Genomic DNA, 27,951 nt, shown 5'->3' with positions numbered 1-27,951 from the left:
GTGCAGAGTGCCTGATGGGGTGAATTTTTTTTTAAAAAAATAGATCTACCTCTATGTATTTACAGTGTCTCTTCATTCCAAAAGGGGAACCACCCAAAGAAAAGAGAAGCCCCCAGAAATAGGTACGTTGAAACATTAACTTACTGACATGAATGAAAGAGGGCAAAAGATCATTTGGTAATGTGGTATTGAAAAATCTATGTTTGGTTTAAAAGTCTATTGTAAAGCGTGGTGTAGTAGCGTGCCAGACTGACATGTGGGGCAGCCAGGTTCAAATCCTTCCTGCATCCCACCATGAAGCTTTCTGGCTAAGCTGGGGCCAGTCACACTTTCATGGTCTACCTACCTCACAGGGTTGTTGAGTAGATATAATGGAGGAAGAGAAAATGAAGTGCTGTGTAAACAGGTTGAGAGCTGTGACGTATGCTAGAACTGATGAAGCTCCTTTTTAACTAGTCAGGCCACTGGATTATATCTATGGCAAAGACAGGTAACCATTGTGGTCTGTGTGTCAAAAATGTCTACCTGTGAGGATATTGGTGTTCAAGCCAACAAAAGGGGTGGAGAAAGACAAATGTTCTACTTAGCCAGGCACTGGACTGTGCTACAGACAATGGGCATAAGCTGTGCCTATTGCCTTATCCCTCAGTGCCAGCCAGCCTCAGTGGTATTGCAGGCATTTGGGGGCTTGCATTGATCACCTGGATGGAGAATAAGTCCTGTGCAACAAACAAACAGTGCAATCCTAAGCAGAGGTACTCCAGTCTAAGCTCATTGATTTCAATGCCTGGCCATGATTCTATAAAACATCAGACAGAGGCCTTAGGGTCGCCAGCTCTGGGTTATGAAATTCCTGGAGATTTGGTGGCGTAGTCTAGGGAGGGTGGAATTTAGGAAGAAAAGAAGCTAACGGGAACATGACATAGATTTGCCCTTCCAAAGCTGCCATTTTTTCCCAAGGGGAACTGATCAATACAGTCTCAGCTGTAATTCCCTGAGAACTGTAGGCTCCTATTGGAGGTTGGCAGGCCTAGGTCTTCCCCAGTCCTTTTACCTCCATGTGGCATGCCAGGGATTGGAGCGGAGTCTTTTTCCATTCCCTAATGTATCTCAGATGAAACTAGGGACACTAGCGTTTAGTACATAGCCCCACCCCTAGGATCACTACCCATCCCGGAAGCCCCTTTCCTGCAGAATATTGCATTCCCTTATGCTACAACAGCCTTCCCTGACCTCCAAAGCACCTTGCATAAATCAGTTGGCCAGAACATTTCCCTAAGAATGTTTAATAGAATGTTTGATCTCACCGTGGGTCTGATTGTCCTTGCAATAAACTAGGGGCAACTTTAAACATGCTCAGACACATTTACTGTCTGAGTGCTTATTTATTGGGAGGGTGTGTATGTGAAAGAGGAGGGTATTGACATTTTCTGTTCTTAATAGGCATGATATCACCTGCTCTAAATTCAAGTGGTTCAAGTAGGGAGAGCCAGTATGGTATAGTACAGTAATACTCACTCTGTGGATTATCATAGTTACCACCATCATCATCGTCATCGTCATCGTCATCGTCATCGTCATCGTCATCGTCATCATCATCATCATCATCATCATCATCATCATCATCATCATCATCATCATCTGTTTATAGTCAGCCTTTCTCACTGAGATCCAAGGTGGCTTACAACAGTGTGAGTGAAAATACAATATAATTGAGTGCTAGGACATTCACTGAGCAAAATACAATAATGAACAACAGTTAGAATGGTCAGGGAAACAGATACAATTGGTTTGGTAGCAGAAAATTTTTAAACAAGCATAAAGCCGAGATCATGGAGAACCCTCTTAGTATTTCCCATTATCTAAAAGAGCTACGTAACTACTGCATGCCCTGCATGCTACCCCAAATATGTACAAACAATAATATAACATCTTCAGTTACCAGAGAACCTCTGAGCATCTAAAGTTATTTTCCTCCCCCCCCCCAGACACACACTATTGGGCATTTTGTTTTATGGATTAGTATTCTACAGTGATACACCCCATTCCATTTTATTCAGCAATGTGTGGGCCAAGCTACACATGACGAATGACACTTGAACAGCAAGTGTATTTCTCCCTGTTCACTTGCCCTCCACTCAATCCACTTGCCGTTCAAGTGTCATTCGTCATGTGTAGCTTGGCCCTATGATGACCAGCCTCAAACACAAAACCCCTATACCTGCACAACTTCGATATAATTGCCACCAACAAGTGTTGTAATTTAAAAATAAAACAGTTTCATCTTGGGCCTATACTAATGATCAAATGTTTCCAATTTTTAAAGAAACTGCCCAGTTTCTTGGAATGTGGCAACAGATGTCATGGGCAACAGTGCTCAGAAGAGCCACGTGTGACATGTCAAAGAGCCATGTGTGGCTCCTAAGCCACTGAGTGTCATTGCTGGAGTGGTTAGAACACTGGACTAGACCCACACTCAGATTCCCGTTCTGTCTTAAAGCTCACTGAGTAACCTTGGGCAATCTTCCAGGTTAACCTACCTTAAAGGATTGTTGTTTTGAGGATAAAATGGAGGACGGGAGATTGATGTTGTAAGGTGCTTTGGGTCCATTCAGGAGAAAAGCAGGGTATAAATAAATACTTTATCATGTCAATATACATATGCATTGTTACCCTATAAGAAGGTCTCCTTGTGAGTTGGGGGAATTAGCATGCAATGAGAGACAGCGAAAGGTGGGTAACTTCAGGATCTCCACCTGTGTATACAAGGGTTGTCCCAGCTAGAGAACTCTTTCAATGAACAGACAGATGTTTCAACCAAAAGAGTTTTTAATTGAAAAGAATAAACATCAACAACATGCAAAAACACACACAACACACACTCAGAGCTAACTCGAAAGCAGTGGTGAAAACTGGACAGAGTTTGAAGGATTGGGTGATAGTTACCATCCAGAAGAGGGTGTCCGAGAGAGAGAGCATTGAGCAACCAGCATGTCACTGTGGAAGAGCTTGAACCAAGGTCCGAGCTCAAACCGAGGTCCCAGGTCCAATGTGGAAGAGCTCGAACCGAGGTCCAAACTGAGGATCTGGGAGCATGCACACAGCTATGGCAGAGGGGTAGTCCAGTTATGCTGTGGAATGTACCCTGGGGCAAGACTGCATCTTCTGCCCCCCAAATAATGACTTAATGGTTGTTCCCAGGGTAGGACAAAGGTTTGAGAAGCTGTCTCTGGGGTGAGACAATTAACTGGGAAGGTTTGATAAAGTCTTCCCGGGCGGAACTAAAGTTATCAAGTATAGGTGGGTGAGGCTATCAGAGTCCTGAGAATAGGCGAGAATAGGAGAGTGGATCAGGGGAGATCAGTAGGGAAGACCTTTTGTTTTAGGATCTTTAAACAACTCTGAGCCATGGGGGTTGAGAGCTGGCCTCGCCTGACATCTCACATGCTAGCACGTTCTTTCTTCTGGCTGGAATCTGCCTTCCATATTTCTGCTTGCTTGGGCAGTACTTTGTGTTTGAAACACATTCAAAGAAGGGGCTTATTGAATAGCCATATTCATAAGCCTTCTTAATACTGTGAGGGCAAGTCTTACCACTAACAGCATATGTGTGGACTGGTTATTTGCAGACCTCTCATCTTGAGGATATCTAGTTCTATCCAGCCAATGTCAAAGTCCTTCCTGAAAAATAGTTCCTTCTTAGTGGTACCGAATACCTCTAAATTCCAGCCAAATACGTCTGTTATTGTTTTGCTGCTGAATCTAGTGAATGTATCCTGGTAATTAAAAGATTAGACTTGAACAGTGCCACTTGGAACTTCAGTTGCCGCAAGCTAATGAAGTACTGACAATCTTCTGAAATCTTTCAGATGATCAGATCAGCTCAGGTATGTAACTTCCAAAACCTGAGGAGGAGAAAAATGGTCCCTTGCTTTTTTGATAACTGGCTGAAAGATCAAAAAAGGAGCCTGGTGACCCTGGTCTGTTTTTCCTGATTGTTTTCACACCTAGATGGGCCTTCTTAATTTCTAAGTTCTTTCTGATCCATGGCCTTTTTTGCATGGGTGATGTTTGCTACTTTTGGCCCCTACACCAAACCGGCCCCACTCCTCCATTTGAAGCCACCTGGATGACCTTGGGACAGTCACAGCTCTCTCGGAGCAATCTCAGCCCCACCCATCTCACAGGGTGATTGTTGTGAAGATAATAATAGCACACTTTGTAAACTGCTCTGAGTGGGTGTTAAGTCATCCTGAAAGGTGGTATATACAATTGAATGTTATGTTATTATACCTCCTTGGGTTTTCTTCTGAATTCAGAACACTTAACTCCCCCTTCAGATTTTAACATAAATTATTTTTCTAATCTTACCAAAGGCTTCAGCACACACTGATGAAAGCAATGCCATTGTAGCCATAAGAAAACTTTTCTTTTTAGTTTATTAAACATTGGTTGGTCTAACAAGGAGGTTTATTAGGATGGAGAGAGGAAAAATTCCTGAGTATGTTTTTGCTGTATACCTGAAAATTATACTTTAAATGTGATATGGTTATTTGCATTTTGATAGTCCTTGATAGTCCTTGGAATGCAAATCTTTAATTTTCTTTTAAATGTAAACTTTTGTTCCCTTTTGCCTTTTCTTTTCTGTATCTCCTTTTTGTATTGAAAAAAAATATTCTCCCCCCGCCCCAAAGGAAAGGTAAAATCCAACATCACTAAAGGTAAGATATTGTGCAATCATCACAAACAGTACAATCCTAAACAAAGTTACGCCTTTTTAAGCCTACTGATTTCATTGGGGTTAGACTAGAGTAACTCTGTTTAGGATTGCACAGAAAATCTCTGCTTGTGCAGCAGTGTGGGAAGTACAGAATCCTAATTTCAATTAATGCTCAAGGGATTCAAAATTCAATTATGCAATATGGATATATAAGTATAATTTATGTTGGTGTGGAAAACAGGAACTACTATTTAAGCCAACCATAAAATTTCCTTAATTTTCATACTTGGGTGGGGTTTGGTTACCTGTTTCAATTCAGTGTACATGCAGCACATAAAGGCAAACTTTGTTGTAGAATTGGCAGTAATGCCTGGGCCAACTGAAGAAAAAAGACTCACCTTAGGTGGTGGAATGTCAATGCACATACTGGGAATAAGAAGAGGAGAACTGGGAATAATTTTTTTCCTAGGGATACAGTTGGTTTGTTGTTCATTAGGTGAGTACTTGATCTAATCTTATGTAAAGGCTGGAAGCTGAACAGAAAAGAGCAAGTTCTGCTGACTAGGGGAGGCTTGGGGGGACTTCAAGCAAGAGAGATCCCACCGTTGCATAAAACCTGTCCCCTCATTTAAATTTCTATTTACCCATCTTGGTCAATACATAACAAATGCAACCACAGGCAATCATGTTTCACAAATTCAAAAACCATATCGAAATTTGAAGCATGGTGTCCTCTTTCCCAGACCCTCTCTTTCTCTAACCCACTCTACATGGCTGGTCTCAGGGGTAGGCATGGTGGGTCACCTATCCCACCAATTCTTGAGTCATTTGTCCCCCCCCCCCCCAAGACCCCAGCAAAAGCATAGGGATCCTGGGGACAGCGTCTCAGTCCCTGATTGGAGGAATACTCTGAGGGAAGAAGTGGACTCTCCTGTGAGAGTTGCACCCCAGGTGACTCTCCCTCCAGGAAATAGGAGCCTTGGAGACCGGAATGGACTTCCATTTCCTGATGGGAAAGATGCCAGGGAGAAGAAAGGGTTGGCATGGAAGCACTGTGCTCCACTGCCTTTCCAGAGGCACCTGTCCCACTTGGAAATGGGAGATAATCTTGGAGGCTCCATCGATGTCACAGAGGCCTGTGGGACTATCTCCAATTTCCTGGCTTGAAAGACCACTGGAGGGAATGGAACAGCAACTCTCTGACTCTCTTAATCCAGCCTCGTTGCCCTGAGAGAGGATAGGAAGTGGTGTGTGAAACGGAGGGCAGAGGATGTGGATGAGAAGATATCTGCTTAGTGGGGGAGCACTGGACATCATTTTGCTTAGGAACTCCCCCACCCCCCAGCTCAGATCCTTGGAGCTGTCCCTGCCGTTCCCCATCCCTGACTTCTGATTCTGTCCCCTGACTTTTGGAGTAAATTTCATCGATCTTCTTTCTGTTTAATATTTTTATAAAAGTCTATTAAACTGAAGAAGACTTGGTTTAATCCTAAAGCAGAATTGTTTAATGTTTAAACAAGGAGAGGGCTTAGACAGGTGAGAACTGGTTTCCAATGTGAGATCCAGGTGCAGTTTTATAAACCTCTCCTGGCATAGAAGCTGAGAATCCAGATGCATCTATACACGTATTTAACACCTCCCCACTGTCTTTTCATAATTCTGCCAATGGGAAACCGCCCAACTCCCCTAGGCTGTTCCAGCTTAGTTGTCCTCTCAGTCCCTCCTCCTCATACTGTGCTCTCCACCATTATCCCTTCACCTAGGTGTGGTTCTTCTGTAAACTCATTGTTACTTCTGCTGGGTTCCCACCTCGATCTTTAGGTGTCCATTGCAAATTGCTCCCTGACAGGTGGAGGGGAGGGCAGGCTTGAAGAGAGTCTATGAAGACGGTGATCGTTACTCAGTGTGCTTAGGGTTTTAGAGGGCTAAGGCGAACAGCAGAAGAGAGCCAGAACTTCTGGTGGCTTCTCTCTGCAGCTTTAAGAGGTAAGTTGCAGTGGATCCTGGGGGAGTCTGTGGAGACCAGAATCCAGGAGTTTGCTCAAAAGTCTCCTAGATAGAGGTTCATCGATCAGAGCACAGTGCTGAGGAACTGGGATTCCTGGGTTCTCTGGGAAGGGAAGTATTTTGTAGTTGGGGGGGGGGGCTAGGAGTAAGACTTCCTGAATTCTCAGGATATTTAGGGGTCTTGTGTATGCACTGAGGTAAAATAGGGGGCATTAAGAGCCAGCGGTGGGACCCAGCCAGGTTTTTTGCTCAGTTTCACCAGTTTCTCCTCCTTACTACAAGCCTTGTCCCACAAGGTTTTTATCCATGCAGATCCTCAGCATGGCCTTTTTGGTGGTCAAAGGGGACCCCTTCTTCCTTTTTCACCAGCAGAAAAATTGGTCGGATCCGACCCCAGGAGGATTCATGGATTCTCTCCCCAGCTGGGGAAGGAGACATGCAGAGGCTACAGAAAGGGGGACAGAGATCCAGGGCTCTCACTCCAAGCGTCACTGGTTAGAAGCACAGGGACTCTGTTGATTCTTTAATTTTTTTTCCTGCTTGTCCTTTAGCAGGACTCCTGGGTTCTTTTTGCCTTTGGAAGAGCAGTCGTTCCCTTTCCTTCTGGGATGGAAGCTTTGATCTGTTTGTGATGCTGCCTGAAAATTTCTGCTTGTAAATGTCTCAGTCCCCTTTCTTGATTTTCAAATTGCATAAGCAACATTGGCCAGACAAGTGAAGAGACCAAGAACATGGCCAGAAATGAAGTGATCCTCCTGCTGCTTCTGCTGCTGCTCCCACTGAACAGTGAGTGAAAGGCTGATTTCAACAGAACGAACCATTTTGATTTCTGTACGATTCATTTACCGCACGCTTCCTTCCCTGTTACCGTTTCTCCTGTTTCTTCTGCAAGTCTTGTCCGTGAATTTGTTCATCTCGGCAATCTGCCAACACTTTGGTGCACCTCAGTTGGAATTGCAAGCTCTCCTGATATCGAGTCCATGAAATCTTAGTGGCTAGCCAGCAGGTTGATAATAAGAAATGCAGAAAGCTCTTGAAAATTGTCATCCAAATGGGTCAGTGAAACAGCCAATGGAACAACTCCTGGTTATCCTAAAGCTAAGCTCTAGTACTTGAGACCAATACATATGGAGAGAATTGTATGCAGCAAAACCAGATTACTCTTGATGTAAAAGCCTTTGTATCCTCAGAGCACACCCTAGGCATGCTGAAACATATGGCCCAGAGAAAATCAGAATATGCTCCAAGAGACATGAAATGCTGAGAATCCATGAAATGGAAAGAAAGAGGAGGCAAATTGGCCTGTTAGAGTGCCTGAGAGTGTATAGTTTACACTTGGGGGTGATTTGTGGAGCTGGGGCTGATTGTTCCTTATATATGCCAGCATACCTGCCATTCTTGTGTTTTGCATTTTGTGCTAATCATAACTGTTTGCCAAAATTATATTCTGTATACTGTATATGTCATCTGAGAGCCAAACTACAAGTGACGCCTTACACAGGTTGGACACTTGTCAGCTTCCCTCAAGTTTTGATGGGAAATGTAGGCGCCCTGGTTTTACAGCTTGGCTCTCCATTACAGCTGCAAGACCAGGATGCCTACATTTCCCATCAAAACTTGAGGGAAGCTGACTAGTGTCCAACCTGTGTAAGACGTCACTTGTAGTTTGGCTCTCAGAGTATCTTAACTGCTACCATGAAATACAAGAGAGCCAATGGGGCCTCTCTGTTATCTGTTGAAAATATTTACTTTCACTTTTCTAGCAAGTGTCCTTGGAGGAGAGCTGCAAGCAGCGAATGGTGTATCTTTTCCCAGAGACTGGGATAATTTCACTTTGTACTCTGTCTAAACTAATCAGTTCCCATGTAACTTCTTTGGGGTTTCGTGCCAAAATGTCAATGAACCTGAAGGGTGGGAAGTTTCCCTATAATCAGCAATACCTTTGTTTGAATTGTCACTTCTGCCAACTGCCATCTCAGCTTGCGTGTAAGAAACTGGAAGTGAACCTCCAGAGTATGAATCTTCTAGAACCAAAGATTTTGTTCAGTCTAACTGAAGTAAGATACCATATAAGTAATGCACTGAGCGTTGTATCACAGAGAACTAAATGAAAACTTCTCAATTGGCTCATAAATCTTAGGAAAGGAGCTCTGACTCTCAGAGGCTCATCCCCTGGAAATCTAGTTGATCTTTAAGGTGCTACTGGACCTGAATCTTGCTCTTCTACTACAAACGAACTCAGCTACCCACCTGAAACTGTCAGAGGCTGTCATCCCTAATCCCACCCCAGCTATTTAAATCAGTCTTTTCTAATATCAAGATTTAAAATGAATGGATATGCTTGAGACAGTGATTCTGTCTTCCTCCTATTTGTAAGCACTGAAACTTCTCATGGAAATAGTTTTGCTTAGATTGAAGCCACGTAAAACGAAGTGTTTGACATCTCAAGGGGCATGTAGGTTTGAAAACAGGATTTATTTAAAATGGTACAAATATATCCTTTCCTGGTTCTATTTCTTTTCAAATGTTTTTGTAGTGAGCCATTTCATTATGTCCAGTTTTGTTTTGTTTTTTGTGCTCCACATTTGTTTGTTTCTTCTATGGAATTCTATTGCAATTTATTTGTGATGTGGCATTTCTTAAATTATTTTTTAAATTTATTTAAGTCATTTATAGCCCACCTTTCTCACTGAGACCCCAGGCAGATTATAGTTTAGTACAGTCAATTTCAAGGACATTTCCACAAACAAAGACATAGGGTAAATAAACACAAGTTTATAAAGAGATAGCATTAGTAAGAATCCAATACAAAGTTGAAGAAATGCTGAAACAGAACATAAGCAATTCTAGGGCTGATATTAGACCACATGAAGCACAAGTAGCTCATAGGAGCACATATTTAAGACAACAGGTAGTACGTAAGGCAACATAGTGGTAAAGTCTATGGTCCTTAACTGATTAGTGAACCATTTTTGAATAATTTTTGAATATAAAAGGTTTTTTGAATAATTCGGTTTTGCATCATTTGTGGAAAGCTAGGAGAGTGGGGGCTCTGACCTCCTCAGGCAGGCTGTTCCTCAGGGTAGGGGCTACCACAGAGAAAGCCTGTGTACGGGCTGCTGTTGATTTTGCCCATGTGCAGGCTGGCACCTGCAGGAGACCCTGTTCAGATGAGCGAAACTGCTGAGGAGGAACATAGGGAGGGAGCCGGTCCCATAAGTATGCTGAGGCAAAGCTCTGAAGAGCTTTGTATGTGGATAACCAATACCTTGAACTGAGCATGGTAACTGATGATAGGTAGCCAATGGAGTAACTGCAGGATGGGGGTGATGTTCATGCTCTTGCTTGCTCCTGATAATACAAAATTGCTTCAAAAATAAAATTGAAATTTTTTGTAAATTTACCACAAAGAAATAACCAAAGAAATGGTGGGACGAGAAATATCGTGCAAGGAAAAAATGTAAGCCAAACAGAGATTTTTGAGTCAGGACACTAAGGCTGTCAAATTCAGTAGCTTCCTTATTAAAATTAAATAGACATGTTCTACCCTCCTTTGTATTTTAATTCTCCTAGTGAGAGAGATAAATTTGGGATGGGGGAGGGGGAGATCACACAAGGCTTTTACATGTATGACATTTGTTTAATGACTGACAGTTTCTTTTAAGAATGGAGCACTTTCAGTTTTTAGAAAGTGATGTATTTAAAGCTCAAAATGTCATTCACCTGATCTGCCAGCTGTGCCCAACCAGGACTGTTTCCACATGGATGTTTTGCTCTGCTTTGACTTCCTTACAATAACACTGCTTTGAAAAGCATTTACATGATAGTTTCCTCTATTCTCCTCTCTTCTGTGTTTTCTCTGGGCTTGCTGGGTCTCTCACCATCTGCCCACTGTCCCTGCTGCTACTTGGCAGGGCATCGCGGGAAAATGGGGAGGGGGAGAGATACCATGTTGATGGTGTGATGTCACTTTTGGCACAAACCTGGAAGTGACATCATTGTGTTGACATGATGCTCTAGGATCCTTCCATAGAGCTTTGGGGGGGGGGGGGTCCTAGAGCATCACACCAATGTGGTGATGTAACTTCCTTGTTTGCATTGGAAGTGATAGTATGACATTGGTCTGCTGTCATTACTCTTGTCAGTTGCCAGCTAATGGCTGGCAACTCTGGTTTTCTTCTGCTTGGTTGAAGGGCCAGGGGGCTTCAGAGTTTGGCAGTGGGCCCTCTGTTAGAATATGAGCCTCAGCAAATGCCCAACAATGCCAATGCACATTGGCATTTGGGCTTAGTCAAAAGATTCTAGAAGTTTCTGTTGGTCATGAGGAAATTGCTGGGTTTTTTCCCATATCCCTTTCAGTGCAGTTAAACTGGAGTGGCTGGAAATTGCTCAAAGGCATAAAATTCTCTAGTGCTTTCCTGTTTTTGAGGCATACAAGCACATAAACTTGCCTCACAAAGATCCTCTTCCTTATAGTTGCCTCTTTTCCTTGTAGACTTGTTTAGTATGAGAACTTTGCTTCTTGTTGTAATTCTATATAACAATTAAAGGCAGGTGAGCCAAGTCTTCCTTTGCATCTGACCACCCCAATTATATGCTGTGAGTTTCACTATGCCCTCTATTGCGCATATGTACTCTTGAACTGTGAAAACTTCCTCACAGAAGTGGACTGAAGTAAGCTCTGCTTTTGGAGCCTGAAGCGGAAAATCCAAATACAGTAATCATCCATGTAACAATGGGAAAAAAACCCACCAGAACTAGTTTATTGCCCTTTAATGGTATCTCAGAATTCAGTGCCTGAGGGAGACCATCTTGCCCTACCACATAGTAGACTAGACCTACTTCCCAGTGCACAAATTCTCTGAGATACATAGTCCGCGGACCAACTTTGGAGCAGTGGGAGAGCAGAGCTTAGAACCGTTGTGGATTTCATAGTCAGTCCTAATTGCTTTATGCCCAATGATGAAGTGAGTTTGCCTCACGAAACGGGTTAAACAGAAATAATGCTTGCCATACCCCATTGGCACCATAACGTATTCACTTTGGGACAGTGAACCTCCATGAGAAGACATCCGGTTGGCTCTCCACCAAGCAGCGCTTTTCCACCTTGCTGGAACATTGCACTTTACTCCTATATTTCGGACAGTGACTTGTTGATTGTATTTATTGTATTTTGTATATAATGTATGGACTCACTTTTTGTATATGAACACCTATTTATGTAGTTATTAAGTTATTTCACTAGTATTGCATTTTTGCACAGCACTTTCGCATTTTCAGAATTAAATTAAATTATAATTCTGGTGGTTTTTGTAGTTTTGATCTCCTGGAGGATACAGCAGCCTCAGATGGCAGATTCTATGGTATACCAGAGATACTAGGTGAAATCCTTCTGCAAATTCCCTCTTCCAGAGGCACTGCCCCCAAATCTCCAGGGATTTCCCTGGCTGGAATTGGCAACCCAATGGGGAGCACATGCTCTCCACGAACCTCCCAATATGTGCAGTCACCACGTTTTGTCTGAATAGGCACCATGTACATTTTCTGCTTCTTAATTAGCGCACTGAAGCTGAATATATGCATGATGCCCTGTTCAGAAGAAATGGCAATTGTGAGGATCAGGATTGAGGGTAACATGCATCCCCCGTATGTGCAGTTGGACACCACCCCCAATGTAACAATCAAAAAGGGCTCTTGAAAATGGCTTTCATGAGGAAATTGTAATATATCAGTACAGAGAAAGAGTGTGTGAAGTGCCACAAAATTGCCTGGAAGTCTTACTCTTTTCTCTGGAAGGCCTCTTAAGAAACCACCTGTCCATCCACTATCTGCTATCATGTTGTTGAGAAGCCCCATGAGGGCCTGCCACCATGTGGCAGCAGCAATGATTGCAGCCTTCTCTCTCACGAGGGTAGCTTTAGATGCTCTTGGAAGGGCTAGGCCTGCCCTCTTCCTCCCTCCCCCAGCATTCACATCACCACCACAGTGAGAGACAGTGGTGTCTACTCTGCTCAATAATTAGAGGGCAGCCAACAGTGGTGCCTGTAGCACTGTAGCAAAAGTCATGCATTGTATAAAACATGTCATTTGGGCTTTAACAACTGAGAAAAAAATGGGGGGGGGAATACTTCAGCAAAATCTTGGTTTTTTGTTCTCATCTAAATATTAACACCACTCTCTGTTTCCCTGATTCTTTTCCAGGGGCTGCTGATACCATGCCTTCAGGTAAGACAGAATCTATGTTTGCAGTAAAAAAGATGTATTTATATAACACTAACTTCATATAATGCTGGATTCTACTCAGTCCTTGGCTTTGAAAGGAAAGGGGTTTCTGGAGAGAGGGGTGGAAGGTCTATTGATAAGGAGTTTTAAGCTCTTCAGAAAAGGAAGGAGGCTGTAACAGTGATGTTTTATCAGTCCTGATTAGAGATGGGCATGAACCAAAATACGAACCAAAATTCATGATGAACCAGGCCAGTTCATGGTTTGCGAACCAGTGGTTCATCAGATCCCATTTCTGATGAACTGCCACGAACTTTAGGCTGGTTTGTTTGGTTCATACTGCAGACAGCCTGGTGCTGATCAATCAGTTTCCTGGGCTGACCTGGAAGTGACCTTCTGCTGTCCCAGAAGTGACCTTCTGCTGACCCGGAAGTGACGATTTTCTGACCTGGACATGACTCACAAACCAAAAGAACTGGTTCATGAACGGGGGTGGGGGGCAGGTTTGTGAAAGTTTGTGGTTCATGGTTCGTAAAATTTGGCACAAAGGAGTGTTGGTGCACGTGCTTCCCCCAGTGGCCCATTCCTTTGTAGTGTTTTGAAATGTGCAAAGCACTTGACCCCTATTGGTAATCCTCACTTGTAAGGTAGGTATAACGAATTATTCTTTGTTTTAATTTGTTTTTAAACCTTATGAACCTTATTACAGCCTTGCCTTTGGACCTTAAGTCCAGCTCCTCTTTACTTTACCTTAAACTTATACCTCAGGAGGGCTCTGGTCCCAATCTACATTCCTTTTATTTCCACTCACAAAGATCACCAGGTGTTCTCTGCTTTAGCCAGGTTTATACCTTGGGAACATCTTCACCCTTTTTCTGTTTGTTTGACCTATATATTACTGTTTCCCCAAAAGGTTTTTGCTATGCCCAAAGGCTTTCACCCTAGATCTCTTCTGCTTACAGGAAGGCTTTATTATAGATGGTAGTGTGACAGAATAGTCAGCGTGTGAGGATGGTTGTGATGTATTTGGAAGTACATAAGTGTGATGGTTGCAGAATTTTGATAAGTGTATTGGTTTCAGAATAGTTCTTAAGCTTGGTGGTTTCAAAGACAGTTATATATTCACAAGCCCAGTCATACAGACTAATTTTCCACACAGATCTTCTCTAACAGAATGTGCTTTCATCTAATGCACACAAACATAGATTCATTCACTCAGGCCTTTCCAGACAGATTGCTTGACCTAAATAAAGTGATTTCTTTCTCAGATATACACAGACTGGTTCTGGCGCACACACAGTTTGCCTGAGACAAAATTAAACCCACAGGCTTCCACACAATTTGCCTGATTTAGCTTGAATCCTTTCTCTGTGACACTCAAAGACTGACAACCAGACACACAGACACAGACTGTCTCTCAGGCTCCGCGCAGTTTGCTTGACTCAACTAGAATAAAACCTTTTTCAGGCTTCTGCACAGTTTGCCTTAGGCAGAATAACCTTTCTGAGATATACAAAAGATGACTGAAAAACTTTCCCTCAGCACCAAGGCTTTTTTTCAGGGGGAACACGGGGGAACGGAGTTCCGGAACCTCTTGAATATGGTCACATGGCCGGTGGCCCCACCCCCTGATCTCCAGACAGAGGGGAGTTTAGATTGCCCTCCGCGCCAAGTGGCGCGGACGCCAATCTCAACTCCCCTCTGTCTGGAGATCAGGGGGCGGGGCCACCGGCCATGTGACCATTTTTTCTCAGGGCAACCCACTGAGTTCCACCACCTCTTTTCCCAGAAAAAAAGCCCTGCTCAGCACTAATGAAAAATTGTACCCCAAGGGTACAGTGACATCAAATTGCATTCCACTCACTCATCCAGCCCCTCTCCTTCTTTCCTCAGAGGTCTGCATTTAAATCTTCAGTAACAAATATTTAGAAACACCATATTAACAAATGGAAATAAAATCTAAATTAAACACATTACATGCAAAATATTACAGTAGGACTGTGATTTTTTGCAGTCCACTGACACTGACTTCTGAGGCTTGAATACCCACTCAGCTGTGATGCTCACTAGATCACTTTGGGCCAGCTATAAATTCTCAGTACAACCTACCCCAGAAGAAGGGTTGCCAGGTCCCTATATCTTCCTGGTGGGAGGGGGGGACCCGGTACTTCCCAGGATGATGATGCACGCATGCATTCCAGGCGCTAATGTGAGTGACATTATTGCGCTGATGTTGGACATGTTGCTGTGATTTGCACAGAACCAATTCAGCCTGTTGGGGATCAAAACTGACCCTTGTGAAACATGAGAGCATGCCCGTCACTGGTGCGATGATGTCATTCCAGGAAGTGATGTCGTTGTGGCCTGCCAGGAGTGTGCCTGCTGTGTACTTGCCTGGGTTACCTGCTGGTGGTGGGTGATTATCAGGTGGTTTGGCATCTCCTGCCAATTGCCAGTGATCGCCGGGCAAGAGAGCAAACAACTGGGAGATTGCCTGCCTGCCACCAGTGGGCAACTGGGAATCCTACTCAGAGGGCTGTGGTGAAAGCATCCTTTGCACCCCACCCTGAGCCACATGGAGGAACAGCAGGATGCCAATTAGAAGGCTGATGAAATATTTGTATTTATTTATTTTGATATTTATACCCACTTTCCCCCTCAATGGGGAAACATGGCTCACATTATTCTTCCTGCCTCCATTTTATCCATAAAACCTGTATGGATAACTTACTCTATGAAGTAGGTTAGGCTGAGAAAGAGTGACTGGCCCAAAAGTCACCCAGCAGTTTATGTGGAAGGAGCAAGAGTGGGAGGAAAAAGAAAACAGCCACAAAATGAGGAGCAAGATTCAGGTCCAGTAGCACCTTAAAGACCAAGTAGGTATCCAGAGTATGAGGTTTCGAGAGTCAAAGCTCCCTTCTTCAGTAAAGACCAACTAGGTGTCCAGGGTGTGAGCTTTCGAGAGTCAAAGCTCTCTTCTTCAGTAAAGGGGCTTTGACTCTCGAAAGCTCATACCCTGGACACCTAGTTGGTTTTTAAGATGCTATTGGACCTGAATCTTGCTCTTCTACTGCAGACCACCACACCTATGCATCTGAAACAAAATGAGGTGTCGGAGAAGAGGAAGGGAGCCATGACCCACAAATATCTGCATCTGTCCCTGCTTCAGTTGTTTGCATTGAATGTGGGCATCCCAGTTTTGAAAGGTAAAGTAAAGTGTGAGGAAGCAGAGATAGGACTTGGGATTCATGTGTTTGGTCCTGTTCTGGGAATTAGATGGGGAGAAAAAAACTAGTCATGATTACTTGAAGAACCATTTCATTCATTCATTCATTCATTCATTCCCAGTCTCTGTCCCTAATGGGGACCGAAAACAGCGTCCATCACAACAACCCTGGCCCCAGGTTACTTAGTTGCGCTCATACTTTCCCCTTCTCTCTCTCTTTCTCTCTGACTCCCCTAGTCTGTGGCCAGCCAGTAATGACCTCTCGAATTGTGGGTGGCCAAAATGCAAAGATTGGAGCCTGGCCATGGCAGGTCAGCATCCGTTCGCGTGGGAAACATTTCTGCGGCGGGTCTCTTGTGGCAGAGCAGTGGGTGTTGTCAGCTGCCCACTGCTTCTTGTGAGTATCTGCCTGGCAGCAGGCTCTGCATTCTCTCGCATTCTGGAAGCAATTTGGCCTTGGGGGATAATTCTTCCATACACAGCGTGGCCCGGACTGGCTGCAGGTTTTCATAGACCTTTTGGCACACGGAGTCCATGGGACTTTCTATTGCAGCTCTTCCCCCCTTTCCTGTTGCAGCCACACACACCCCCGCCCCGGTTTTATTCTCCCTCCTAGTTGTAGCCATATTGATTCCTAGTTCTGGCTCCTTTCTCCCCCCCCCCCTTGCTCCCCAATTTGTGGCTTTGCTGGAGCTGAGTGAAACTTTCTTGCATTCCTTTTAGCCCCGTTGGTGCCAGGTGGGTGTAAATGGAGCAAGGAGCAAGATGGGAGCACTGAAGTGCTGAGGGTTGATAGGTCATGGTTGGGAGATTCCTGGAGATTTGGGGGGTGGAACCTTGAAAGAGTCGGGATTGGGGAGGGGAATGGCCTCAATGGGGTATAGTGCCACAGAGTGCACCCTCCAAAGCAGCCGTTTTATTCAAGGGAACTGATCCTTGTCACTTGGAGATCAGTTGTGATTCCAGGAGATCTCCAGCCACCACCTGGAGGCTGGCAACACTATCGCTGACTGAGAAGAGTCATTGGAAGCAGCAGCAGCAGCACATGTGCTTCCTTCAGTACCTCTAGACATTTGGGAAATGGGTAATGAACACAGTTTCTCCTATTGGGGTGGACCACCTGCTAGGTGCTTAATTCTGTTGGTCCTGAATGCAGCTGTTAATCAGATGCTATGCCTCAGAAATGGCTGCATGTTCAAGTTACAAAAGCAATTTTGCTTTGTTTCCTCTCTGTTTCCCAGCAAGACTCCGCGCTCAGACATCGCAGTGGCCCTGGGAGAATATGAACTCGAGAACCCAAGCCCCAATGCCCAGATGATCCGTGTCACCAGAATAGTCCTCAACAGTGCATTTTTAGGAATTGGATCACCAGGGGACATTGCTCTTTTGTGGCTCCAAAGACCTGTGAAATACACTGCATACTTCCTCCCTGTGTGTGTGCCAGATTCCTCTGCTGAGTTCGCCGAGGGCATGGGCTGTTGGGTAACAGGATGGGGACACATCAAGTTTGGTGGTGAGAACTGTTAATGTATTATTTACATCATTTATAGTCCACCTTTCTCACTGAGGCTCAAGGCGGATTACACAGTATGAGGTTAATACAATCAGTATCAAGTACGTACATTTCAATACAATACCATAAGGTAAACATATACAAGTCTGAAGACATAGCATTAGCAAGGATCCAAGACATAGTAGAGACATAATCAATTCTAGGACTAACATTAGACAGCATGAAGCGATGGTTGTACATAGGAGTACATATTTAAAGCAGCAGCTAATATATGAGGCAAAAATGGTGATGAAGTCTATGATCCCCAACTTGTTAGTGAAGCAGCTGAGACCCCTCCAAGTTCTGTAAAGAACTGCTTTTTAAGAGACCAAACAGGTTTTATTTAAGTATATACAACTTAGAATCATAGACTTGTCTTGGCAGTAGTATGTGCAAAAAGGATCTAGGCATCTTAGTAAACCATACACTGAACATGAGTCAGCAGTGTAATACGGTAGCTAAAAAGGCAAATGTGATTTTGGGCTGTATTAATAGAAGTATAGTGCCCAGATCACATCAAGTGATGGTATTGCTTTAGTTGGACCTTACCTAGAGTATTGTGCTCAGTTTTGGGCACCACATTTTAAGAGGGGTATAGACAAGCTGGAACAATGGCAATGAAGGCAATGAAGACGGTGAAGAGTCTGGAGAACAAGTCCTATGAAGAACGGTTGAAGGAGCTTGGTATGTTTAGCCTGGAGAGGAGACGACTGAGAGGTGATACGATAACCATCTTCAAGTACTTGAAGGGCTGTCATATGGAGGATGGCACGGAGTTGTTTTCTGTTGCCCCAGAAGGTTGGACCAGAATCAATGGGTTGAAATTAAACCAAAAGAGTTTTCAGCTAAATATTAGAAAGAACTTCCTGACAGTTAGAGCAGTCCCTCAGTGGAACAGGCTTCCTCGGGAGGTGGCAGGCTCTCCTTTGGAGGTTTTTAAGCAGAGGCTAGATGGCCATCTGATGGCAATGCTGATTCTGTGAACCTAGGCAGATCATGAGAGGGAGGGCAGGAAGGGTTACATCAATGCTCCTGGCCCTTCCTTATGTGCCCAGGGTAATACCAATTGCCACGTTGGGGTCAGGAAGCAATTTTATCCAGGCCAGTTTGGCCAGGGATCCTGAAGGTTTTTTGCCATTTTCTGGGCATGAAACAGGGATAACTGGAGGTATGCGGGGTGGGGAGTTGTGAATTTCCTGCATTGTGCATTGGACTATATGATCCTGGAGGTATCTTCCAACTCTATGATTCTATGAACTAGGGCTGCCAGGTCTCCTGGTGGGTGCAGGGGATCCCCCACTCCCAGCTGCTTCTCCCTGCTGCCACTCACCTATCCGGTGGGGGGGGGGGGAGGCCTCAGGGAACTGGCCTGGGAGGCAATAAACCTACCTGGGGCCAGTGCACAGCTGACATGTTCACCACAGGTGTGATGATGCCACTTCCAGAAGTGATGACATCATGCCTCCTAGGAGCATGCACATGTGAGAGGACCAACAAGGTAAGTGCCAGGTGCCCCCCCCACTGGGAGGTCAGGGGGACCTGGCAACCCTAACCACAACACAGCTGCTTCCTCTGCTCCAAATATCAATGCTTTCATTCTTTGCAATTCTTTACTACAAGGACTTGATGGATTATGATCTTTGGTGGAGTGAAATGTGAAAAGTCCTGAGCATTCACAGTTGAAGCAAATTGGAGAGGAACACCTGCGACACAATGCTGAATGTCACATGTGACGACGAACACTGTGCCACAATGCTGAATGTTAAGAATGACAAGTGGGAGGGAAAAAAAAACCCCAAGGCAAATTTGAAAGCCTGAATTAGGGCTGTTAAACTAGGCACAATCTGGATCCATTTCATTTTAAGGTTGCCAAATACCGGGGGGGGGGGGGGGGAGGAGGGGAACCCTATTCCAATTGAGAGGCTCAATGAGATTGCATCTACCAGGTAATGTAATCATTGAACCTCCATGCCATGAAAGGCTTCAGCTTTCTATTTCTGCCCATGAGCCCTCTCTTAAAGGGGCAGAACATTTTTTCTCCACTTCGATGGCAACCCTATTTCAGCTGCGGATCAGTTTGGTTGACTAATTTCAGTATTTCATTTCAGCAGTGGTTCATGACACACTCACACTAGTACCTGGATAAATGAATCAAGAAGGGATCAAAATGAATTGCTCTCTACTATTTAATGAAACATATATTTAATGTTTTTTTAAAACTGTTATTGAAAGAGCCACACCTTAGATCATTTTATTTTAAAATATTTTTTTGGTTTGTGTCATGTTTACTTAGTTTGGAAGATTGTGGAATGCATTCCTCCCCCCCCCTTTCCTTCACGTTGATTCTCCTGATCTTATGGATGGCCATCTTTATTTTAGTTTAGTTGTTACCACCTTCAACTTTATCATAGCAACCTCATCTTCATCTTTTGTCTTCCTCTCTCATTTCCTCTCTCGCACTCATGGTCTGCTTCAGCACAGAGACAAATCTTTGTGTTGTTGTTATCATTGCTGCTGCAGATGCTGAGGCATTCACAGTGGCGAGAGTGCATCCTCATGGACATTTTCTCCACACTTCCCTTTTTACATGCCTCTGGCACTGGCACCCCGCATCCCCTACCACTAGTGTGCTTTTAAAAAACAATCTGGAACAGCTAAATCAGTAGAGCATTGTCCCATTGTAATGATCTATTGCAACAATGTATTAATTCCTAACTTTTGCTCTTTAAAGCCATACGTTTCTAGCCCTTTTTGCTGCAGAGTTATAAGGAGAAGTGTGCAGCCAGTGCCTTTCCAGTTTTTAGAAAACTTGTTTAAAAATCACAGAAGAATATGCACTCACAATCCAAAAATGCTTTTACCTTTAAAAAAAATTATTGAGGGATTCTGTTTGGCACGTCCACTTAGAAAAGGAGTTAGATGGGGAAGGTGCCACCAGTGACAAGGCCTTATTCCTCATATACATCACTCTAGCTTTTGTGAATAATAGAATGCAAAGGAGGGCCTCTCCAGGTGAATACATATTGCAGAAAAGTTTATAAGGGAAATTTACTCCTGTGCCCAGGTTTTAAAGCACCGGTCAATTCCAATACCATGATTTGTGCCCCAAATTCTAACAGGTAGTCTTTAAAAAACAATACTATATTTTCCCTAGAGTTCACCTGAGTTCCTCTAAAGAATAACCGGATGGTGGCCTGTTTCAGTGAGGATGCTCATTTTCTTCTCTTTTGCATTTATAGAGCCACTCCCTTCCCCTAAGACCTTGCAAGCGGTTGAAGTACCCTTACTTACTGCTGCACAATGCAACCAGCTGTACAACATAAGTCAACCAAATTCCACAGGATCCACACCAGTCTTGAATGACATGATTTGTGCTGGATATGAACGTGGGAAAAAAGATTCTTGCCAGGTAAGCTGTTTTGCTGTTGTTTTTAATGGGGTAGGCCGCCTGGGTGTTTTTGGAACCTTCCCGATATGTCTCCAAGGCCTATTATCCTAGAAATGATGTAACCATTACTCTATAGCTGCCAGCCTCCAAGTGGGGCCTGCAGATCTCCTGGAATTACAACTGCTCTCCAGACAACAGAGATCGGTTCCCCTGGAGAAAATGGTTGCTTTGGAGGGTGTATGGCATTATACCCTGCTGAGGTCACTTCCCTCCCCAAACCCTGCCCTCCCCAGGATCCACTCCCGAATATCCAGGAATTTTCCATCCTAGAGCTGGAGTCCCTGGCTGCCCCAGCACTTGACAGGTGGTTCTGACCAGAGCTGAAATGAATTGTGGGGAGTGGGTGGGTGATACAGTCCACAGACGAAACACCAACGAGGTCACTTTCTGGCCAAGAAACATTGGAGTAGCAGGTAAACTCTCAGCTAGTATTATTCCCATTATTCTTTGTTTCTAGGGTGATTCTGGGGGGCCCTTGGTCTGTGCCCAAAACAATTCCTGGTTTGTGGTTGGGATTGTGAGCTGGGGAGAAGGCTGTGCAAAGCAGTACCGCCCTGGCGTCTACACCAGAGTCATGAGTTACGAGGATTGGCTGCAACAGCGTATTCCAGACCTGAAGTTTGGAGTTGTGCAGATCACTTTATATGGAAGAGGGAACCGTTTCACTGGCTGTTCGTTCATTTGTTCTGTTTCACTTCTCATTTGTTCTATTTCACTCCTTCTGTTTTGCATCTAGAATCCATGATGAGGTGACAATATTATTGTGTTTGTGTGGGGTGGTGGTAGGTTTACCAGGTCCCCCCCCCGGCAACTGGTGGGGGTAGGGAATTACTGGGTTATGGGGGGGGTGCGCTCCTCAAAAACATCATTACGCCTCCAGTGATGTGTTGATGTCCTGCCCTCTGCATCTGGAAGTGATGCCAGCAAATCACTGGGGTAGGCTTGCCAGGTCTCCTTGGCAACCAGTGAGGGAGGGTGTTACTTACTGGGGTTTCTAGGCTGGGGTTTCTGGGCTGAAATTGGCCCTGTGTGAAGCATGGAAACGCTCCTGCAGCCAGCATGATGACATCACTTCCTGAACAATTGGCAGGCAGAATGGCACACCGCTGGAAGTTAGTTTGTCTTCAGTGGGCACCTGGCAAGACTACGCTAAGGGATAGTGGGGATGCTAGAGTTTTGCCCAAATACCAGAGTGCCCCTGATATCCCCCAGTGACCCACTGATGTCATTTCCAGGTGCACAAGAAGTGACATCAGCATGTTGGAATGCTGCTGAAGTTGGCCTCCCATCTCCTGCACTTTTACTTTCAATAGCTAGCTGAGTGGTGGTGGTGGGGGGATTCTCTACCACCAGCAAGGGAATAGTAAGCCTGGGGGGCGGGTTTGCTATGAAAGCTGGTCACCACAGAAACAGAGATAAACCCTGGCTTAGAGGCAGCTGCTAAATGACTAGCTTGGCTTTTGTCCCACAGTGAATACAGAATATGCCTGGTAGCACCTTTAAGACTAACCAATTTTATTATAGCATAAGCTTTTGATCAGGCATCTGATGAAGAGAACTTGATTCTCGAAAGCTTATGCTATAATAAAATTGGTTAGTCTTAAAGGTGCTACTGGACTCTTTTTGATTTTGCTACTACAGACTAACATGGCTAACTCCTCTGGATCTAAGAATATGCCTGGGGAACACAGCACCTTCTGTCACCTTATGAAGTGAGAAGCTACTTGCACTTTATTGTTGTTATTATTCCCCCCCCCAAGTTTTTAATGTCCTACAAGATTTCACAGATGAAAATAGGCATGCTACAAACACCTCCAATTATCATATGAAGAATTGCTGTCCAAACCTCCCTACCCCAATGGCACATTAGCCCTGTTCATGAATTACAGCGAACACATATACAATCTATGTACAATGTACACTTGATTGTCCTTTGTGAGCAATTCTCATGTTGCAGTCAATGCATGTACAGCTGAATGTGTGATGCAAACCCCACGTGTATCCAGTTACTCTTCTTTGTTTTCATTGGTTAAGTGAATGCATGTTGACTCTTTCTTACAAACAGATGTATGCACATACAGGCAGGATGTACATGTGTTCACTTTCTAACATGTGAACAAGGCTACTATTGAGGTTGTCTTCCATCTGGTTGATTGGATTCAGCCGGTGCCCTCTCATCCAGTTCCTTTCCTTATTCCTGTCCATGCACGTTGCATCATCCATAGCACAGCTTAAATTCTATTGGTCAAAGGAGGACCCCTTCCTTCCTTCATCACTAGCAGAAAAGCTGGTTGGACCCAACCCAATATTTGTTTACTCTGTGATAAACTGTCCTACTGTGCCTTAAAATCCTGGAAGGTATTTACTATTTATTAGGTTAAAGATATCCCAGAAAAACATCATTGTCCTCCAGTCTGTAATCAAATCGAGCCTTACCATCAGGTGGTGTTGCCAAGTAGGCCCCCTCCCCTGCTTTGAAGCCTGCTATGAACTGTGCTAAAGTTTCCTGCGTTGCTGTTTTACTGCTACACCCAAAGACTGCTGTGCACGTGTGTGTATTCTGATACACGTGTCAGCTTCCTGCCTGCGTGTCAATTACCCTGCTGCAATAGACTGTGTAGTTTACTGACTCCATGTTTGGATAACTGCACAAAGAACTCTCTTTCTGGGCAGCCCTGCCCTGACCTGTATCTGGACTTCCAAGTGTGTGTTTGGACTCTGTTACAAGTGTGCCCCGTGCCTGCATTGCCATCTGCCACAGACCGTGCCTGTTCCCTGCTTTGGACTGTGTTTTAAAGTGTTGTTCCCCCTGCCTCCATGGAAGCCTGCCTCATATGGGCCCAAGCCGCTGCTAGCAGCCGGGCGCCTGCCGGGGAAACCTCCAGCGAGCCTGGCTAGGCGCTCCCTGGTCAGTTCCCGCCTGGAGCCTCCCGCGAGCCGGTCGCCGAGCCTGCCCTCGCTACCGGGCAGCCTGCTATCCAGCCCCAGCTATGCCCAGCCGGCATCCATGTTCTCAGGCAGCCAGAAGACCCTGGGAAGAAGACTGCTTTGAGAAGCCATTTCGGTGAAGCGGGCACACCACGTCCGCAGCGAGAGCCCCTCGCCCTGCTCTGCATATCTTAGGAGCCGCCCCGGAGAAGAGCTAAGTGCTGACCATCCCAAGCACTTAGAGAATGCATCTCAAAGGAACCTCCGCATTCCAGAAGCTGATGACATCAGGACAAGCCCTGTCCGCTGGAACATCCTTTCAGCCCACTTGGATTTCCCCCTCCCTCTTTTGTCCCCTCTTCCTGAGGTGTCACTTATCACAATCTGATTACCAAAGTGGCCCATCCAAGCCATTCAGTAGCCCATTAGACCCTTTGTTTTAATCTGTGAGAACCACCAAGTACAGCACCAGCCCCAGGGTACGTTTTGGGGTATTTAAGCTGGTCTCCCAGACCACTCGGTGCTCCGGCCATTCCCTATCCAGACCTCCTTGCTGTCCGTCTGTGGTCCCAGTGCTGGCATTGGGCCACCCTCGCTGCTGTGTCTCTGCTTCGCTCCAGGATAAGTGAGTATTCCCCCCTATCATCGTTGGGAACCAGCTAATGCGAACGTCTCTGTATTTCATACCCTGTATTTCTTAGGTCTTGTGTGTTCTCTGTATGCTTGTGCAAGCTAGGCTTACGCTACACTCAATACACGTGTTTGAACCTTACTCCTTGTCTGCCTCTTTTTCACTAGAGTGTCTGGGATCGGGACCTCCGTAAACATAGGTTATGATCCTCGCTTAATATTAATAGTTACAGACTGCTATAGCTAATTCCCCATTATAATAAAGAGCAGTTCTGGTAACAGTGGCATGACCAGCTATTGCACTATTTTTTGAGTGCTCATGCATTTACATGGATGTGTGCATGGGAGAAGATGCATCCAGCCCTGTCTCACAGGGAGTGAAGTTATATAGACCCCAGGAGGTGGGAGGATGGGACAGCTGAACCTGGAAAGTAAATCTAGTAAGTGGTTTAAAAGATGTGGCCAAATACAAAGATAGTGATTTACCACAGGGAGGTTCCATAAAACAGGGATTGTCTCTAATAACCAGAGAAGGAGGGGCTTTCGAAGAGGGACTGTTCCTTGAGTGTGGCTGAGGTTTAGTGATTAGAATTTCAGACTAGGTTGTGGGAGTCCTGGGTTCAAATCACCTCTCACCCATGAAGCTCGCCGGGCCAGTCACTCTCTCAGCGCCTAACCTACCCCACAGGATTGTTGTGAGGACAAAAATGGGCACAAGAACCATGGTATTCCTCTCTGTGCTCCTTTGGAGGTAAGGCAGGATAACGATGTATAGACAGCTGTAGCATCTGTAGCTCAAAGGACAGAAGTTGGAAGGCAAGCAGACAACACTTGAAGGGATCTCAGAACCAGGTTACATTCCTGAGGAGGGAATTTTGGGGTTTGTAGGAGGGCTTTATGGCTGTTGCAAGCCGAAGGAATAAATGCAAGTATGCAGATTTACCTGATTTGCATTATTAATTCAGGTTGCAGGGTTTGGGAGAAGTTTTTCATGAGTTCTCCTAAATGCTATGTAGTGACAAGTAATACCCATGCAAGAAGTTCAATGTTTATTTGTTTAGGACCTTTTTTCCTGTTTTTACCCAAAGAGCTCAAGGCAGTGTATATCATTCTCCTCTCCTCTGTTTTATCCTCACAACAATCCTGTGAGGTAGGTTAGGCTGAGAGAGAACGACTGATCCAAGGTCATGCAAAGCAGACCTCCTTTTCAGAAACTCCCGCATGTCGAATCACAGGGTGTCTGTGAGATGCTATCATTGCTTCGAAACCTTCTGATATAACGTTTTGGGGCATTCCTGCTTATCCAAATAAACTGAACATTTTGGGTTCTTCTCCACTAGTGTAGAGAAATGTGACTGCTTGTAAATACATTTTCCCCTGTATATGGAATTGTGTCTATATTTATTTTACAAACTTGAAATTAAAATTGAACAATCACTTAACTTCAAAAGACTTGTGTTTTTTTTGGTGTGGAAGTTTCATTTGTACATGTGCATGCATCATCTGATGTCAACTAAGGTTGCCAACTCTGGCTTGGGAGATTCCTGGAGATTTGAGTGCATTGCCTGAGGAGGATGGAGCTTGGGGAGGGGAGGGAGAGCAACAGGGATATGATGCTATGAAGTCCACCATGCAAAGCTGCCATTTTTGCTAGGGGAATTGATCTCTATAGCCTGGAGATCAGCTGTAATTCCAAAAGAATTCCAGGGCCCACCTGAATGTTGGTAACACTTAAAAAGGCCCCCCCCCCAATTCATCTGCAATGCTCAGCCACATTCATGTGAACAGAAATAGTGGGATTTCATTGGGTAGGGTTGCCTGCTCTCAGTTTGGAAATTCCTAGAGATTGGGGGTGGCTCCTGGGGAAGACAGAGTTTTGGGGGGTACATCACTGGGTTATAATGCTTTACAGTCCATCTACACAAGCAGGCATTTCCTCCAGATGTGCTATGTAATCCAGGATCCATTGTAATTCCAGAAGATCTCCAGGCCTTCTTTAGGGTTGCCTGTCCCCTGGTGGGGGCAGGGGATTCCCCTGCTCCCTGCCTCTGCCCCCTGCTGCCACTCACCTCACTGAGGGCAGGGGAAAGGCCCTGGGAAACAGTCTGGGAGGCAAAAATCTCCTGGGCCACCATGCAGCGGGCGTGCTCCTCCCCACAGACGCCTGGCAGCAGCCAAGCTTTCAGTAGGATTGCCAGTCCCCCACTTGGGGCTGGGAATCCCCTGCCCCCACTCTCCATGCCCTGCCCCCACTTACCTGGCCAGCAGGGGAACAGGCAGGGGGGACGCATCTCCCGGGGTGTACTCCCAGGTGGTATGGCGTGCAGTGGGCTGACTTGGGCCCCAAACGGGCCAATTTGGGGCTTAAATCGGCCTGCTGTGAAGCATAGGAGCACTCCAGGGCCCTCTCAGCTTACCTGGCTGGTGGGGGGAAAGGTGGGGGAGCACACCTCCCGGGGCATGTTCTAGGGTTGCCAGCTCCCCCTGTCCTCCCAGTGGGAGGCAGGGGACCTGGCACCTACCTTATCTGCTGTTTGTCACGCGTGCTGTCTTGGGCCCATGTGTTGATGTCACTTCCAGGAAGTGATGTCATCACGTGGGCTGCGGCCACCCTCGGGAGAGCTCCCGCATTCTTCAGCGGCCTGATCTGGGCTGATTTGAGCCTGAATCGGCTTGGATTGGGCCCGAATTGGCCTGGAATGGGCTGCTGTGGAGCATGAGAGCGCTCCTAGTGGTTAGAGCAGGCACCAGTGTTCTTTGCTTCTGTTCCCAGCTAGGAGACAGCACTGAGGGGTTGGATATTTAAGATAATCTAATTAGTTATCCCTTACCTGTAAATATGGTAAATATATAACTGTTTTGGGGTATCCCTAACTGATCACAAAATCCTCTCCCCCAAGACCCAGGCATGAAAAAAAAGGAAAGAATTCTGGGAGTTCTGTCAAACTTCTCTGTGGAGGTAACACCATCCGGGAAGAGACAGGCTAAAAGGTTTGTACTTTGATATTGAGATCGCACAGAATGGATTTCTTTCTTAGAACTAGACTTTATTTCTTGAAATCTGGACTTGTCTAGATTCATGTCAATGACCACAGCAAAATCGTACCAGGCCAGGAGGGGACAAAAAGCCAGCAGGGCGTGTTTACTTGAAGGGGGACAGGAAAAAAGTAGGGTGGGAGGACAGGTTGAGTCACATTCTCCCTAGAGGCTGCCAAGAA

The 27,951-nt window shown here is 45.2% G+C and overlaps 1 protein-coding gene across 1 annotated transcript; it reads left to right on the top strand.

Annotated features, from left to right (window-relative positions):
* The first annotated feature begins 7,291 nt into the window (after window positions 1–7,291).
* On the top strand, window positions 7,292–21,920 carry LOC129339498 (serine protease 27-like). Its single transcript, XM_054994078.1, has 7 exons — window positions 7,292–7,513; window positions 12,929–12,952; window positions 16,413–16,572; window positions 17,417–17,688; window positions 20,967–21,136; window positions 21,633–21,803; window positions 21,912–21,920. The coding sequence occupies exons 1-7, from the start codon at window positions 7,459–7,461 to the stop codon at window positions 21,918–21,920; spliced, it is 861 nt and encodes a 286-aa protein (XP_054850053.1). The 5' UTR covers window positions 7,292–7,458.
* Window positions 21,921–27,951: the final 6,031 nt, after the last annotated feature.

This window comes from Eublepharis macularius, chromosome 12, assembly GCF_028583425.1.
Source record: "Eublepharis macularius isolate TG4126 chromosome 12, MPM_Emac_v1.0, whole genome shotgun sequence".
NCBI lineage: Eukaryota > Metazoa > Chordata > Lepidosauria > Squamata > Eublepharidae > Eublepharis > Eublepharis macularius.
Note: the sequence above shows the minus strand (reverse complement) of the source record. Positions and strands in the feature narration are given on the sequence as shown.

Excerpts from the sequence above, each read along its gene's own strand:
- LOC129339498 (XM_054994078.1), top strand. The coding sequence starts at position 7,459 with ATGGCCAGAAATGAAGTGATCCTCCTGCTGCTTCTGCTGCTGCTCCCA. Across the intron at positions 12,953-16,412 it reads TGCTGATACCATGCCTTCAG|TCTGTGGCCAGCCAGTAATG; the intron begins GTAAGACAGAAT and ends TGACTCCCCTAG. Across the intron at positions 21,137-21,632 it reads GGAAAAAAGATTCTTGCCAG|GGTGATTCTGGGGGGCCCTT; the intron begins GTAAGCTGTTTT and ends CTTTGTTTCTAG.